The 16,752-nt window shown below is 39.6% G+C and overlaps 1 protein-coding gene across 47 annotated transcripts in view; it reads left to right on the forward strand.

The window, feature by feature from the left end:
* The window catches only part of LOC137133993 (protocadherin gamma-A11-like), a 238,444-nt gene that overhangs the window by 186,449 nt on the left and 35,243 nt on the right, over nucleotides 1–16,752 (forward strand). Inside the window, exon 1 of one of the 47 annotated variants that reach the window (XM_067518278.1) lies at nucleotides 1,608–4,440. The exons of 43 other annotated variants lie outside the window; for them this stretch is intronic. In XM_067518278.1, coding sequence (XP_067374379.1) covers nucleotides 2,023–4,440 — 2,418 coding nt within the window. In that variant the 5' untranslated portion in view covers nucleotides 1,608–2,022. Of the gene's footprint in view, nucleotides 1–1,607; nucleotides 4,441–4,526; nucleotides 7,219–16,752 lie in introns of those variants that run through there. 3 more of the 47 variants (XM_067518303.1, XM_067518284.1, XM_067518308.1) reach the window with 3 other exon arrangements.

A 16,752-nucleotide genomic window follows, 5' to 3' on the forward strand; every position in this document is an offset into this window, starting at 1 on the left:
GGACTATGAAAAAACAAGAATTCTTCAGGTAAATATTCGCGCTAGTGATGACGGTGGACTAACAGGGTCCTGTAAGCTCATAGTTGATGTACTAGATGTGAATGATAACCGCCCTAATATTCACATTATGTCAAAAACAAATGTTATATCAGAAGATTCAAAACCAAACACTGTTGTGACAATGATTAATGTGGAGGACGCAGACTCAAGTGAAAATGGAAAAGTACATTGCGCAGTTGATGAAAATATTTTTTTTTTGTTAAAGACAACTTCAGATAAATTCTATAGTCTTGTGACAGACAGTGAATTAGACAGAGAGACGTCCTCTGAGTATAATATGACAGTGACCTGCTCTGATGAGGGAGTTCCCTCCCTCTCCAGCAGCGTCACTCTCACCTTACAGATCTCTGATGTGAACGACAACGCTCCTGTCTTTGAGAGGAGCTCATATGAGGCCAACATTGTAGAAAACAACACACCAGGTCTCTCTATATTCACAGTGAAAGCCACAGACGCTGACTGGAACCAGAATGCCCGTGTTTCTTACATACTGGAGGACTCCTCTGTTAACGGAGTAGCAGTCTCCTCATATGTGTCCGTTAGTGCTGATAGTGGAGTCATCCATGCAGTGCGCTCTTTTGACTACGAGCAGATTAAAGATTTCCAATTCTGCGTCAAAGCGCAGGATGGAGGCTCTCCTCCACTCACTAGTAACGTGACAGTGAAAATACTGGTCCAGGACCAGAACGACAACCCTCCTCAGGTCCTCTACCCAGTCCAGACTGGTGGCTCTCAGGTGGCTGAAATGGTGCCTCGTTCAGCAGATGTGGGCTATCTGGTCACTAAAGTGGTGGCTGTTGATGTGGACTCTGGACAGAATGCCTGGCTCTCCTATAAACTGCAGAAAGCCACAGACAGGGCGCTGTTTGAAGTGGGCTTACAGAATGGAGAAATAAGAACTATCCGCCAAGTCACTGATAAAGATGCTGTCAAACAAAGACTCACTGTTATAGTAGAGGACAACGGGCAGCCCTCTCGTTCAGCTACAGTCATTGTTAACGTGGCGGTGGCCGACAGCTTCCCTGAAGTGCTGTCGGAGTTCACTGACTTTGCACACGACAAGGAGTACAATGACAACCTGACTTTTTACTTAGTGTTGGCTCTGGCTGTAGTTTCCTTCCTGTTCATCACGTGTTTAGTGGTTATTATATCAGTGAACATCTACAGGTGGAGACAGTCTCGCGTCCTGTATCACTCCAGCCTCCCTGTGATTCCGTATTATCCACCACGTTACTCAGACACTTTGGGAACAGGAACTCTCCAACACGTGTACAATTACGAGGTGTGCAGGACGACTGACTCCAGAAAGAGTGACTGTAAGTTGGGCAGAGCCGGTAGTCAGAACGTGCTGATAATGGACCCCAGTTCATCAGGAACGATGCAGCGGATACAGTGTGAAAAGAGCATCCTGGATGAACCAGACTCTCCTCTAGAGGTTAGAATTGAACGTCTCCTCCTTTGTTTAAATCCCTCTTAAATTGTTTTACTTATTTTTCAGCACCTTGGACAGTGACACGTTTTCACGTCATAAACTGCGTATATTTTCAGCTACGTTTTCTTTGTCTTTTTAACAGGCTGCTGCAGTTTTTACAAAATCTTTCATCTCATATTCTTGACTGTATTCGTCAGTTACCTGTACTTTAACAGCACTGCTCACTCGCAGGACAACTGGTTCTGTTTTAATTACTAATCTGAGCATGTATTTTTATTTTTCACATTTCACATGCAGTTTTCCTTTATCAGCTCAGAGTGCCGCTGTTGACCAATTTGTATCAGATTTACCGCAGACTCTCTATACCGCCCAGCATATCTTTATTTTAGAGAGAAAGAGAGAGAGGCAAACCGCATCGTCTGGAATTAACCAGAGATACAGGAATACGAATTATATTCACTTACTTGGATTGTACTTTAAAAACCAGCTCTGACGTTTCATTTGGGGAACCAAATGGCCACAGGGCGTTGATGGTTTACACTGGGTTATCGTCGGAAAGAACAATGGGGGGGCAAGTACTGTTGTTTTTCTGCCTCTTTTGTCAGAGCTCTGTGCTCGGACAAGTCAGCTACTCCATTCCTGAAGAAATGCCCAAAGGCTATCTAGTTGGTAATATGGCAAAGGATTTTGGTTTAGATGTAAAAAGACTAAAGTCCGGTAAAGCTCGTATTTTTACAACAGACAGTGACGAATATATTGACCTTAATAAGGAAAGAGGAGCCCTCATAATCAAAAACAGAATAGACAGAGAGGCACTCTGTGGACAAACGACTCCATGCGCTTTGCATTTTCAGATTATATTAGAAAATCCGATGGAATTTTACACTGTTACTGTTGAGATCACCGATGTTAATGATAACCCTCCGTCCTTTGAAAGGAACGACGTCAAATTTAAAATTAGCGAGTCTGCTGTTCGCGGCGCTAAATTTATATTAGATCGGGCAGTTGATCCTGATGTGGGGTCAAATGGATTGCAAACATACAAGCTTGAACCTTCGGACAATTTTATTGTTAAATTACATGATCAAACAGATGGCACGAAAAACGTAGAAATGGTTTTAGAAAAGCCTCTTGACAGAGAAAAACATGAACATCTATCTTTAGTTTTGACGGCGGTGGATGGAGGCGAGCCACAGATGACCGGAACAATGCAGATTCTAATTACGGTTTTAGACGTGAACGACAATGCTCCTGTTTTTACAAAGTCTGTTTATAAAGCCTCTATAAACGAAGATTCTCCAATAGGAACAGTGGTGGTGACAGTTACTGCTACAGATGCGGATCATGGACCTAATAGTAAAATTACGTATTCAATTTCCAGAATGCTAGATCATGCCCGTGGGTTGTTCGAAGTGAATGATGAAAGTGGTGAAATTCGGCTTAAAGGAAATGTTGACTACGAAAAAACTCGAACATTTCAGATAAACGTTCGTGCTAGCGATGATGGAGGCCTCGTGGACTCCTGTAAAGTGATGATTGACGTCATAGACATCAATGACAATAAACCTGATATTCACATAATGTCTAAGTCAAATGTGATTTCAGAAGATGCAAAATGCGGTACTGTTGTGACAATAATAAATATTCGGGACGCAGACTCAGCTGAAAATGGTAAAGTCCAGTGCAGCATAAATACTGATATGCCTTTTGTACTTAAGACTACTACGAATAGTATCTATAGTTTAGTAACAGACAATGAATTAGACAGAGAGACGTCCTCTGAGTATAATATGACAGTGACCTGCTCTGATGAGGGAGTTCCCTCCCTCTCCAGCAGCGTCACTCTCACCTTACAGATCTATGATGTGAACGACAACGCTCCTGTCTTTGAGAGGAGCTCATATGAGGCCAACATTGTAGAAAACAACACACCAGGTCTCTCTATATTCACAGTGAAAGCCACAGACGCTGACTGGAACCAGAATGCTCGTGTTTCTTACATACTGGAGGACTCCTCTGTTAACGGAGTAGCAGTCTCCTCATATGTGTCCGTTAGTGCTGATAGTGGAGTCATCCATGCACTGCGCTCTTTTGACTACGAGCAGATCAAAGATTTCCAGTTCCGCGTCAAAGCGCAGGATGGAGGCTCTCCTCCACTCACTAGTAACGTGACAGTGAAAATACTGGTCCAGGACCAAAACGACAACCCTCCTCAGGTCCTCTACCCAGTCCAGACTGGTGGTTCTCAGGTGGCTGAAATGGTGCCTCGTTCAGCAGATGTGGGCTATCTGGTCACTAAAGTGGTGGCTGTTGATGTGGACTCTGGACAGAATGCCTGGCTCTCCTATAAACTGCAGAAAGCCACAGACAGGGCGCTGTTTGAAGTGGGCTTACAGAATGGAGAAATAAGAACTATCCGCCAAGTCACTGATAAAGATGCTGTCAAACAAAGACTCACTGTTATAGTGGAGGACAACGGGCAGCCCTCTCGTTCAGCTACAGTCATTGTTAACGTGGCGGTGGCCGACAGCTTCCCTGAAGTGCTGTCGGAGTTCACTGACTTTGCAAACGACACGGAGTACAATGACAACCTGACTTTTTACTTAGTGTTGGCTCTGGCTGTAGTTTCCTTCCTGTTCATCACGTGTTTAGTGGTTATTATATCAGTGAAAATCTACAGGTGGAGACAGTCTCGCGTCCTGTATCACTCCAGCCTCCCTGTGATTCCGTATTATCCACCACGTTACTCAGACACTTTGGGGACAGGGACTCTCCAACACGTGTACAATTACGAGGTGTGCAGGACGACTGACTCCAGAAAGAGTGACTGTAAGTTGGGCAGAGCCGGTAGTCAGAACGTGCTGATAATGGACCTCAGTTCATCAGTGACGATGCAACGGATACAGAGTGAAAAGAGCATCCTGGATGAACCAGACTCTCCTCTAGAGGTTAGAATTGAGCGTCTCCTCCCTTGTTTAAATCCCTCTTAAATTGTTTTAGTTATTTTTCATCACCTTGGACAGCGACACGTTTTATTCTATCTATCGTTGGTCACATCTCAATCTGTATTCATATGGCAATTTGTGCAATTTCTTTTCACGTCTCTAAGTGCCGCTGTTGGTTAGGTGGAGTAAAATAAATCATCTTTCCCAAGTGAGGTCCTCCCTCATTTGCCTGATGTTTGGAGCTCTTTTAATCGGAGATGTAACCTGACCACCGTCTCGCACTCAGCAATAAGATCGTTATTACACGTTTGAACACGTTTTTACTACAGTTGATTTTCTTTTTTCTCATCTGATTTTGCGCCAGGTCTCGTTAAAATGGATGTTCTTTGTTGTGTGGCCGGAGTAAAATCATTTTCATGGTGGCCGCTGCTTCTCTGCATTTGCCTCGCAGAAATGGCTCACGGACAGGTCCGTTATTCTATTCCCGAGGAGATGGCCACAGGCTCGATTGTCGGGAATATAATTCAGGACCTAGGTTTGGATGTCAAGCGGCTGAAATCAGGGCGGGCTCGGATATTTACCGAGGACGGCAGTGAGTACGTTGATCTGAATGTAGAAAAAGGAACTTTGGTTGTGGCTAAAAGAATAGACAGAGAAGAATTGTGCAGGCAAGTGTCTCTCTGCTCTCTTCATTTCCAAATCATCTTAGAAAATCCAATGGAGTTGCATCGAATTGATGTAGAGATCACAGATATTAATGATAACGCTCCCCTTTTTTTGGAAAAGGAGTACGATTTCCAGGTTAGCGAATGGGCCTTACCTGGAGCTCGCTATTCGCTTGAGAGCGCCAGAGATCCGGATGTGGCACAAAACGCCATTCAAACATACAAACTTAATCCTACTGAGAATTTCAAATTGAATGTTGTTTCTCGTCCTGATGGGACAAAATATATTGAAATGATTCTTCACACGTCGCTTGACAGAGAAAAACAAGAAGAGCATAAATTAACCCTGACAGCATATGATGGCGGCAATCCTCAAAAATCTGGTTCTGTTAAAATAAATATCGTTGTTTTGGATGCAAATGACAACGCACCAGTGTTCAGTCAATCTGTTTACAGAGTAACAGTTCCTGAAAACTCGCCGAAAGGCACCGTTATTTTAAGAGTCAGTGCCACTGATAATGACAAGGGAGCAAACGAAGAGGTAGCTTACTCATTCTCCCACCACACTGACAGCGCATCATCTCTGTTTAATATACATCCCCAAACTGGGGAAATGAAGGTATCCGGTGTTTTAGATTACGAAAAGAAAAAACACTACGAAATAGACATTAAAGCCACAGATAAAGGAGGGTTGGCAGACACAGGCAAAGTGCTAATTGAGGTGACCGACCTAAATGATAACGCTCCTGTCATAAGCATAATTTCTCTCTCCAATACCATACCAGAGGACTCTGCTCCAGGGACTATCATAGCAATGCTCAATATCAAGGACTTTGACTCAGGTAAAAATGGGCAGGTGAAGAGTTTTCTTAACTCAGATCTACCTTTCAAAATTAAGTCATCATCGACCAATTTTTATACTCTTATGTCTGACGATTTTCTGGACCGCGAAGCAGTGGCTGAATATAATATATCAATAACAGCAATAGACGAGGGTTCCCCACCTTATTCTACAAACGAAACTATCAGTTTAAGAATATCAGACGTAAATGACAACGCCCCACTTTTCCCACAAGAATTGATGACCGCTTTCATTACTGAAAATAATTCACCTGGCATGTCACTACTTTCTGTCAAAGCTAGTGACAAAGACACTGGGAACAATGCGCGCATTTCCTATTTCCTTGAGGATAGACAGCTAAATGGGTTCTCAGCATCAGCTTATTTTTCAGTGAATGCAGAGAGTGGAGAGATACTTGCTATTCGCTCATTCGACTATGAGCAGACAAAACAGTTCGATATTCACGTCAAAGCGCAGGATGGAGGCTCTCCTCCACTCACTAGTAACGTGACAGTGAAAATACTGGTTCAGGACCAGAACGACAACCCTCCCCAGGTTCTCTACCCAATCCAGACTGGTGGCTCTCAGGTGGCTGAAATGGTGCCTCGTTCAGCAGATGTGGGCTATCTGGTCACTAAAGTGGTGGCTGTTGATGTGGACTCTGGACAGAATGCCTGGCTCTCCTATAAATTGCAGAAAGCCACAGACAGGGCGCTGTTTGAAGTGGGCTTACAGAATGGAGAAATAAGAACTATCCGCCAAGTCACTGATAAAGATGCTGTCAAACAAAGACTCACTGTTATAGTGGAGGACAACGGGCAGCCCTCTCGTTCAGCTACAGTCATTGTTAACGTTGCGGTGGCCGACAGCTTCCCTGAAGTGCTGTCGGAGTTCACTGACTTTGAACACGACAAGGAGTACAATGACAACCTGACTTTTTACTTAGTGTTGGCTCTGGCTGTAGTTTCCTTCCTGTTCATCACGTGTTTAGTGGTTATTATATCAGTAAAAATCTACAGGTGGAGGCGCGAGCGCTTGTTTTACAAATCCAGCGGTAATCTTCCTGTTATTCCATATTACCCGCCACTTTACGCAGACGTGGGAGGTACCGGTACGTTGAAGCAGTCATTCAGCTACGAGGTGTACGGCACTACCGATTCCCGGAAGAGTGACATTAAGTGTTCCAGACCTTTCAGTCAGAGCACCCTGAGTGTTGACCACAGTGCCAGGACAGTGCCAAGACATGAAACAAATTCAGAGAATATGCTCACAGAGGTGAGACCAGCAGCCTCTTCCTTGTCTCCTCAAATTTCCATATTTAGATTGTACTCTTCAGTTATTGTTTGAGTTTTGTTACTTTAAGTATTCCTTTAAAGTCCTACTTGGCTTCAGACTATTCTTATTGTGCCTAAGTATTCCATTAATATTTTATATTAATACTAGACAACATACCTACCTACTAGACAACATTGTTGTGGAGGATTTTCGTTTTGCAAAAAATCTATATTTGTCTGAATTGTTTTGTTTTTTAGGAACCGTGTGTCCAGTATTTAGTTTTAGTTTTCTTTATGGCTATACTATCTCTGGTTACCGTATTGACACAATTATTGCATTTTTCATTTCAATTCCATTTTTGTTTTTACATGGATTAACTTATTACCAAATATTCTATTGCATCTTTTGTTGCAATATAAGGATTTGTGCAGAAAAGTAAACATGTCTTTTTAACCTATATTGACATCGCTTTCTAATTTAACAGACTGATTTATCGTGGGTATGATGTGATGGCCTGAAATGGTTTGAAAGAACATGGAAGATAGAATGAAAGAAACCAATTCTGGGCTTTATCCCTGCTAAATATTTTGCTCTCGCACAGGCACACAATCACACACTGCACTACTTTTGAATGACCTAGATTCCGTCATGACAGGGTAGAGATAGGAGACACATAGAAAACAACAGTAATGTATGCAGGGAAACTACATAAAGTGGGGTTAAGGCAGATCAATAAATGAAAGGCAAAGAGAACACTGGCACATTAATATTAAGAGATTTACAATGTAGTAGAAAGGAAGCGGTAACAGTAACTGCTGATGCTGGCCAGATTAAGCTGAGGGAGAAAACAGTGTGATGGGGAGGAAGAGGGGGAGGGGAAGAAGCACGTGGTAACCGGCACAGTCTCCACCATTCCTGTGCAGCATTGGTAGTAGTGATGCACAGCAGCCATTTTGATCTGCAGCTCTCTTTGTCTGGTAAAATAAATGGCTAAGTGAACTGTGCTAAACAGTTATATCACGCTTCAATTATGGAATAAGCTGTAAAGGAGTCAGAGTAAGACATGTCTAGATAAAATATAAAGACAAAAGATAAAAAGATCAACAGAGACATTTCTGTATGTGACATAACAAGTGACATGATAGAAACCAGGACAGATGAAGAATGAGTCTATTCTATTGAAGTCTAGCAAAGCCTGTAAAATAATGATTTAATCAGCATCATCATTGACTCATAATAAGACTTACAGATGCAGTAGCAGGCTGTTCCTTGAAGAACCATCTGTGTGTAAATGTTCAGCTTTGTTGTGTAGTTAACTGGGCACAAATTACCATATCATTGCAAGAAAAGAAACAAGAGAAACGTGCAAAATATATATGTATACGATGATGATAATATTGTCATGTGTTCTTAGTGTATATCAGAGAAATTGCTCTCGTAGTGCGTTCGTTGCTCTGGGTGGTGCATATGTCAGTAAGGTCTGGATAACTTCAAAGTTAAAATCTAGGTTAATTGTGTTGTAGCCCATATCAACTGGAAGCAGCTGTCATGATTATGAGCCCACATCTGTGTCTGCTTTACCTTTTGTAACTGTGTTTAACATATTATGTCTCATTTTGTCAGGTTTATAGCGGTGAATGTTTCACTGAGCACCATAAATTCAGTGTCTCCACAGGGGTCGAAGCTCACAGAAACTGTTTGCAACCATCTATGTTTTCTACCCTGCACATCTTAACTGTGTTGGTTTTTCTCATTTTTGTGTAAGTATCCTACCATGTAGCTGTCATTAGCCATTTTGGATCTTATCCAAAGCCCAGAATGTAAGATGGCAAACTTTGTTACTGGGCACAACATTTAATCACACACAGAAGTTCCTGTGGTTCCCACAGACTAAAGCATATGTTCAAGTGCCCCACCTTCTTAGACAGCCTGTCGGTTGAGCAGCTGTGTGCCTATGTTTATGCTGATGGAGCTTGTCCCACTGTGCAGAGTGTGCTTTAACCATTTATTATATTTGATTTAAAGCTATCGAAAGGTGTATATATAAACATATATATATAAACATATATATATATATATATATATATATATATATATATATATATATATATATATATATATATATATATATATATATATATATATATATATATATATATATCGATATATCTCATAATATTGTTCATTTGATGACTTCTGCTCCCTGTCCCTTTTGAGACTGTTGTTGTACAAGTTTAAATGTGTAAAGACACATTTAAACTTGTACTGATTTGGACCAAGCAGCCAGAAACCATCCTTAAATTTAGCCCTCAAGCACCTTCTCAGCAAGTATCTACATAAAGTGTCAAGAGCACTAAACTATTCTATTCTGATGACCATGAGCTTGTCTTTTACTGTGACTTACATGTAACATGTAAAGGTTAGTGATATAAGATTTGGTCAAAAATGTTTGAACATCTTAATTTTATTGTGTTTTCTGGGTAAATTAATATGCTCACAGGAAATATTTGTGCAGCATTTGTTTCTATTAAAGTTCAAATATACTTGCAAGCACAAATACGCTTAAAATAACGGTACCTTTGTGTTTGCTGATGTTAGGCAGCCAAGCATATGGTGTGTTTCCTTATGATCATACAAAAAAGGGTGACAGTTATATCTACATTTGCTTGACTAAAATATATTCTTGAAATGAAATAACTTACATTTTGAAATCACTATGGGGCAATTCTGTGTCCTTGATTGTCCTAAACACAGAAACCTTGATCACTCTTGATGAAAATCTGAAGAACAAAGCATTCCCTTGACAAAGTTTATGCTAATTGTCACACTGTGGCCTGATTATGCAGTATGATTTATGTAACTATGATGAATCACAGTCACTTCTTAATCGAGCAATTACAAAAAATTTTGTTACAAGTATTTTTTTTTTCCTTTACTGTAGCTGGCATTGTGTCATTTTGTTGCTAAAACTGGGCCACTTCATTTTCTACAGTCTTCCTTTCACCTCCTGATTTCATTTCTGCCTTCTTCCCCTCCCCCTCTCCAGCTGAACCACCGCTATAGAGACAGAAAGAGAGAAAGAGGAGATGGAGATTGCTCAGTGTAGGACATTTTGTTCTGTCTATAAAAAGACATTAAAGACCACAGAGGTTTGATTCATCCACATGTCACCATATTAATGAAAAGAAGAAATATGCCTTCTGTACCAGTTTTCAGTCATTTCAGGATTTCAAGCAATTTCTTTTATATGCAGAAGTCTATAAGTATGTGGTTTATTTGAAGAACATTATCAGTGTGTGTGTGTGTGTGTGTGTGAGCATTTCCACTCTCCTTTATTTTCTTCCTCTTCATCCTCCATGTTTATTTTTTACTAGCGTCTTTTTTGACACCATCCCCATCTTGCAGGAAGCAGGGTGGGATGAGAGCAACCTAGGTGGGATGTGTTGCCATAGTAACAAGCTGACTCACTGGCAGGACTGTACCATTTTCTTTTAAGCCACAGGGGGTCTGCAGCAGATGCAGCCTCTAATGTGGGATAACACCATGTATGGGTAGACCCTGGAAGGACTACAGACACCCCTAATTTTGAACAAATCATTTCAGCATCCTAGACCTGGTGTGTCTAATGATAAAGAAAGGGTGGGCAATCATGGCTGTTTGTTTTCAGTTCTGTTCAGTTTTCATTTTGTGTTCCCCAGCTAAGCAAACACGTTTCATTAAAGAAACTAATTTCTTATTCAATTCTCTGTTTCTATTGTGTGAAAAATATAGTCTACAATTTATTTATTTTGCTTGTTTTTTTAGACTTTTAACAGAGATCTGTTTATTATTCAAATCTGTGTTTTGAAGCGATGCTGTGATCTTCTATCATTTAAAACATGTTCATCTGCTTAAACAAAGGTATATTACATCCAATATCATTTTATTCTACACTGCATTAGTCTAATATAAAACTATGGTGCTTGCTTTGTATGGGAAGCATTTGCTTTTATAAAGACCCCGACACAGCATTTGTGAAACACAGGGTCGAAGTGCAAAGAATCTCATTAATAAGACATGAATTTTTCTCAGGCCATCGCCTCGAGGCCCCCTGGTGTTGCAGTGAGGGTAGTGGCTTTGTGCAGCAGAGCAGTGCAGTATTTTTGTTGGGATTCATGTGTTGATGTCAGCAGGATTTCCTAAGTCTTCAGTCACTTTAGTATAGGCACGTTAAAATTATGGTTTGGGCTGAAGTGGTTGTATAGCAAGTGTGTAAGAGTCTAGATACTTATGTTCGAAGGCTGCACTGGATGTTGTGCCCAGTGTCTATTGCTTTTTGTGAGTGTATGTTTTCGTTAAATCTGCCACAGTGACCTGCAGTGCTGAACTGTGTAGTGTCACTCTCTGGCGGCAGAGGAACATTTAGTGCCTTTGTCTATCAATAATATTTCTTCATTTATGTAATGCTTTTTTAAATTAAAACATATTTTATTGTGTTTATCTTCTTCCCACCATTCATGCGCACACATACACACACAGATGGTAATGCGCCTTTTTTTCTGCTTTTTCACTCTTTGATAATCTGACTGTGACCCCTTAAACTATCTAAAGATATTTACTGTACATTTGTCATAACACATAAAACAACAAAGTTTTGCATTTGTTTGTGTCATTATAAGCAATGCAAAATGTGTTTTTTTCTGGTTTTCCTTAGTGTATGTTTGTTTTTATTGTTATTATGTGAAACTGAAAGAGGTGCAGATCAAATAACATAATAGTTTCCCACATTTAAAATATTTCTTAGTTTACACACCATTCATGAATGATTTTTTTAAAAACTGTAATCATGACATACTCTGTGAATCAGCACAAGTTTAGTGCTTGTTGCTGACTTGGTAAGTATATTGTTTTCAGTTCTTTCCAAATCCAGACTCTATTTGCTGACAAGAAATCTAACTGACATCATTTCTGGCTTGTTTTTCCTTCCATGTGTCCCCTTTGTTGCCTGGTGTTGTTCCTGTTTCCTTCTTGATCCCTGACACACCAAATAAGGTAAGAAATATTTCTATACTCACAACAATGGTTTCAAACACATATACTAGTACGAACTTTAATGGTTCTATAAACAGCACACACACTATTATTATAACAATACAGTAACATAAACATAAACTTCAAACACTGATATTGCATGCGTTAATTTTACAGTGTGCTTACATCAGCAGTTTATTAGATTTTATTAGATAAGTTACATGTGTTCACAATGTTACAAAAAAAGAGGTCGTCAAGACATTGACCTCAATAATAAACAGAAAGTATTATTATGACCTTTTGACTTAAAAAGTGAGAAATTATAACATTATAAAATTAGATTTCATAGCAGAGCTGTTTTATTGCATTGCAGAGTGTATGTGCCAATGTGAATGGGGGTTTTAAACCTATCATCATATGGCCATTATGAACAATGTTATATCTTAGTTCACCATTTTAATGCTGATATCTGACACAGGTAACATTTTACACCATCGTGGTAAATTTGTGAATTGTTTGAATCTTTTCATCAACATTTTAGCTGCTCTGACCATGCCCTCTTATCAATAGGCTGAAAAAGTAGTTTACATCTGAAGAATTGTTAGTAGGTACATCTTTGTCCACTAACAGGCTTATATGGTTTAAAGAAAGTATTAGCAGGGACGGCCAGCTGTTAAAGTAATTTGTGCCTGACAGACAATTGGGTGCAAAAGTTGATCTCCCTATTTTGAAATGTCAAAAATAGCGTAACTGAGATTTTTGTCATCAACATTTTATGCACATTGAGCTAGTATGCTCCTTCATAATCAGATGTACCAAAAAATGGTCAAGAATATAAAAATAATCAATTTAATTTATTAATTAAATTAGTTAAGTGAATAAAAATTAACTAATCCTTTTTTGATGAATGATGCTGAAAATGCTGTTTTTCCTCAGGACTTTGTTTACTCTTTTTGCCTTTTCAAAATAAGGGGATAAAAAGTTGATTTGCACCAACTGTAATTTGCAGTGAATATATTTTCCAGTATAATAACTTGGCTCTTGTGCTCTGGACCAGCATCCACTTCATATAGAGAACCCTCTACAACCAGTTGATGAAATATTGCAATGCAGTGCCTAAGTGATACTACTGATACTAGAATAAAACAAATGATGTGACACAAACATGTTAAGAGGACAAAATAGGTTTATTCACAGGGGAAACACATAAAGACCAGCAAATTGTTAACTCAAATTTCTGGTTACTATTTAAAAGTAATTTTTAAGGTAATGTGCAATGTTGATGTACTGGATTTCATTCAATGTTGAGGTGTTTTCACAGACACAGTTGTGTCTCTATCAAGTACACCAAACTCACAGTCTAACACAAAAGGCCCACATTAAATCACATTTCATAAATGTTTATGTGGTTTGTTGAAATATCACACACTGGCAACAGAGTGTATTCTAGAAAACACATTGTATTCAATGCAGACAGGCACCACACAAATACAGCTTCTAAACATACTAGTCAACTGATTAAGACAACAACATCTAATGTAGCAGTCTTAAAACTAAAATGAAACTGTATGTTGTGTAATAGTTGTGTTATAGTATTTATAGGAGGGTTATATTATTTTGCACCTGTCATGAAAGGTTGGGCACGATTTTTACTATACATTGCAGCTACATGTGTTGCTGTTTTTTTCTGGTCACTCATTTTATTTTTAAAGTTAGGATTACAACTGTCACCTCATAGCATGGAAGTGTGCTTGGTTCACACTTGCAAGTGTTGACTGTGAGATATATGATGATATGTCCACGGCAAACCCTGCCTCCCAGTCAATGTGTTGTTGGATATTACTTCAGCATTCAAAGCATTAGTGGGAAGAGAAAAAACAATAAACATTGGTTTTAGGAGATGGAGATAAAATATCATTAAAAGGAAGCTGCCTCAGTCTGTAGACCTTTAACAATTTGTTCTGTACCTCAATAGGGTGAATACAAGTACTCATGTATATTAAATCATTTTATGCTTCCAAATGGTGAAACACGGCTTTGTCAGAAATCTACGTTGTGTATGTTTGTTCATGCTTAAAATATAAGCCCTGGAAATAATTTCTCTGCACTAGTAGCGAAATATAATATACATTTATTTAAGATGTATTGTAAATGGAAAAGCCCTAAAGTAAGCATTATCGTCATTATCATCTTAAATCTTTAAATTGTGCTTTATCCTTCTGATAAATGTGTCTACAGCAGCAAAATATATATATATATTATGGTATTATTTCTGTGCACTTTTTGTTTTCCCCACTGCCTGCTGTCCTCACAGAAAACCTCTCCTGCAGCAGCAGGAGTTGGCCGCCTGTGTGGCGCTGTCCATAACCGTGGTGCTGAAATCAGCTCCAGCGTTCTACCCCCTGCCTCTCGTTGTTTCTCACACAGCCTCTCTACAACTCCCTCTGTCGCCCACCTCCATTTAGAGTAGATGATTGTTGTAATTTCTGTTGTTCATATCAATGTGCATATTCTGTTATGGATACTTTTAACAAGTGTAGCACTGAATTTAGCATTTTTGACCATCTGTTTATGTTATTTGTCAGAGTTAAAAATGCTGTTATTGAGAATCTTTCAGCGATTCCAATCCATCTGAAAAATTCGTATTGTAACACCTGTAAGTCTGTCGTTAAAATGTACGTAAAATTGTACATTTGATGGGCGATATGTTTTGAATAATGATGTGTGGGTGTGTGTGTGAGAGAGAGAAAGAGAGAACGGAAGTAAGCACCTTCCTACACAATCTGTGCACCCCCTCCCTTTTCATTTGCTCTACAGACCTCCATACGGGTATTTTACTTTGGCTGCAGACGGAATTATCTGTCTGAGGGGGCAGAGAGCTGTAAAAACGTAGTGACGTGTGCAGGCTGCACTGTCTTTGTCTGACCACAGGAAGGCAACGACGAGCCTTCTCAGCCACAAAGGCATGTTCATGCAGGCAAGGGTAAAGATGGATAAATGGACAGCAATATGTGATCCCAGGATGATCAATCTTTTAATTACACATGACAGAGTGTCTATTATTTACATCATCTATTATCTACAGCTATTAGTACTAGTAGTATAACATTTAGTCTTAATATTTTCATTTATACTTCTCAATTCCACATTTTACGTTTTAAAACTGTTTCATGTTATAGGGGGACTATTAAATAACAAGTAATCGATAATATAGTCGAAGTAATGATCAGGATAATTTTTCAGTGGCTCACAATTTTACGTCACTGATCTGTGCATGCTCCTTGACGCCAGCATTGGTAGAAATAGGTTTACTGCGTCCACCAATGGCATCCAGAGCTGTACAAAGAGATCTACTCTCTCTCACCGAGTAGCATCAGCGCCGTAACCATTATGATGTTGTGCACAGGAGGAGAGGGATATGCAGACACAAAGCATGACTGTTATGTATAGTTACGCTTATATATTGGATTTTACACCTTCTATACTGATTCAAATAAGGAGTTGGAGTGAAGCGATATGGGATTTATGGAACGAGGAATAATGCGGAAAAAACTGCCAGCATGGCAGGTTTTATTGTGGTGGCATAATTTCTTTCTATTGTGGAGTACAATAGACGGACAGACTTGCTACAACATCCCAGAGGAACTAAAACAAGGCTCTGTAGTAGGAAATCTAGCCAAAGATTTGGGTTTGGTTGTATCTGAACTGTATCAACGTAAATTGCGGATAACCTCGGAAGCTGGTAAGCAGTATTTTAGTGTGGACCTGGGAAAGGGAGAGCTGGTGGTGACTAATAGGATTGATAGGGAGGAGTTGTGTGGTCAAAAACCATCGTGTTTGTTGCCTTTGGAAGTAGTTATTGATAACCCCCTGCAGCTGCATAGAGTTGAAATTGAAATTCAAGATACAAACGATAATTCTCCTAGTTTCCTTAATCAAGAGAAATTGGTGAAAATCGCAGAGCTGGTAAATCCAGGCGCACGTTTCCCTTTAGAAACTGCTCAGGATCCTGATGTGGGCAGTAATTCTGTACGTTCCTACCTCATAAGCAAAAATGACAATTTCAAACTGGCTGTTAAAAATCATAAGGATGGAAGAAAGATTCCCGAACTGGTCCTTGACAAACCTCTTGATAGAGAAAATCTACCCGTACACAGACTCATTCTCACCGCTGTAGATGGCGGAGATCCGGTGCGTTCAGGGACTTCAGAAATCATAGTTGCAGTACTTGATAACAATGATAATGCACCGCAGTTTGACAGACAGGTATATGAGGCTAATATCAGCGAAAAAGCAACACCTGGAACTGAAGTGTTGCAGGTTAAAGCTACAGATGCAGATGAAGGACAAAATGGAGAAATTGAATATTTTTTTGCAGAGCAAACTACGGATCTGATTTTATCATTATTTGCCATTGAACCTTCTACTGGAGCTATTACTGTCAAAGGCATTTTAGACCATGAAACTAATTCTTTACATAGGTTTGACATAACTGCTAAAGACAAAGGTAATCCGGAAATGGAC

The sequence above is a fragment of the Channa argus genome, chromosome 10 (genome assembly GCF_033026475.1).
Source record: "Channa argus isolate prfri chromosome 10, Channa argus male v1.0, whole genome shotgun sequence".
Classification (NCBI taxonomy): domain Eukaryota; kingdom Metazoa; phylum Chordata; class Actinopteri; order Anabantiformes; family Channidae; genus Channa; species Channa argus.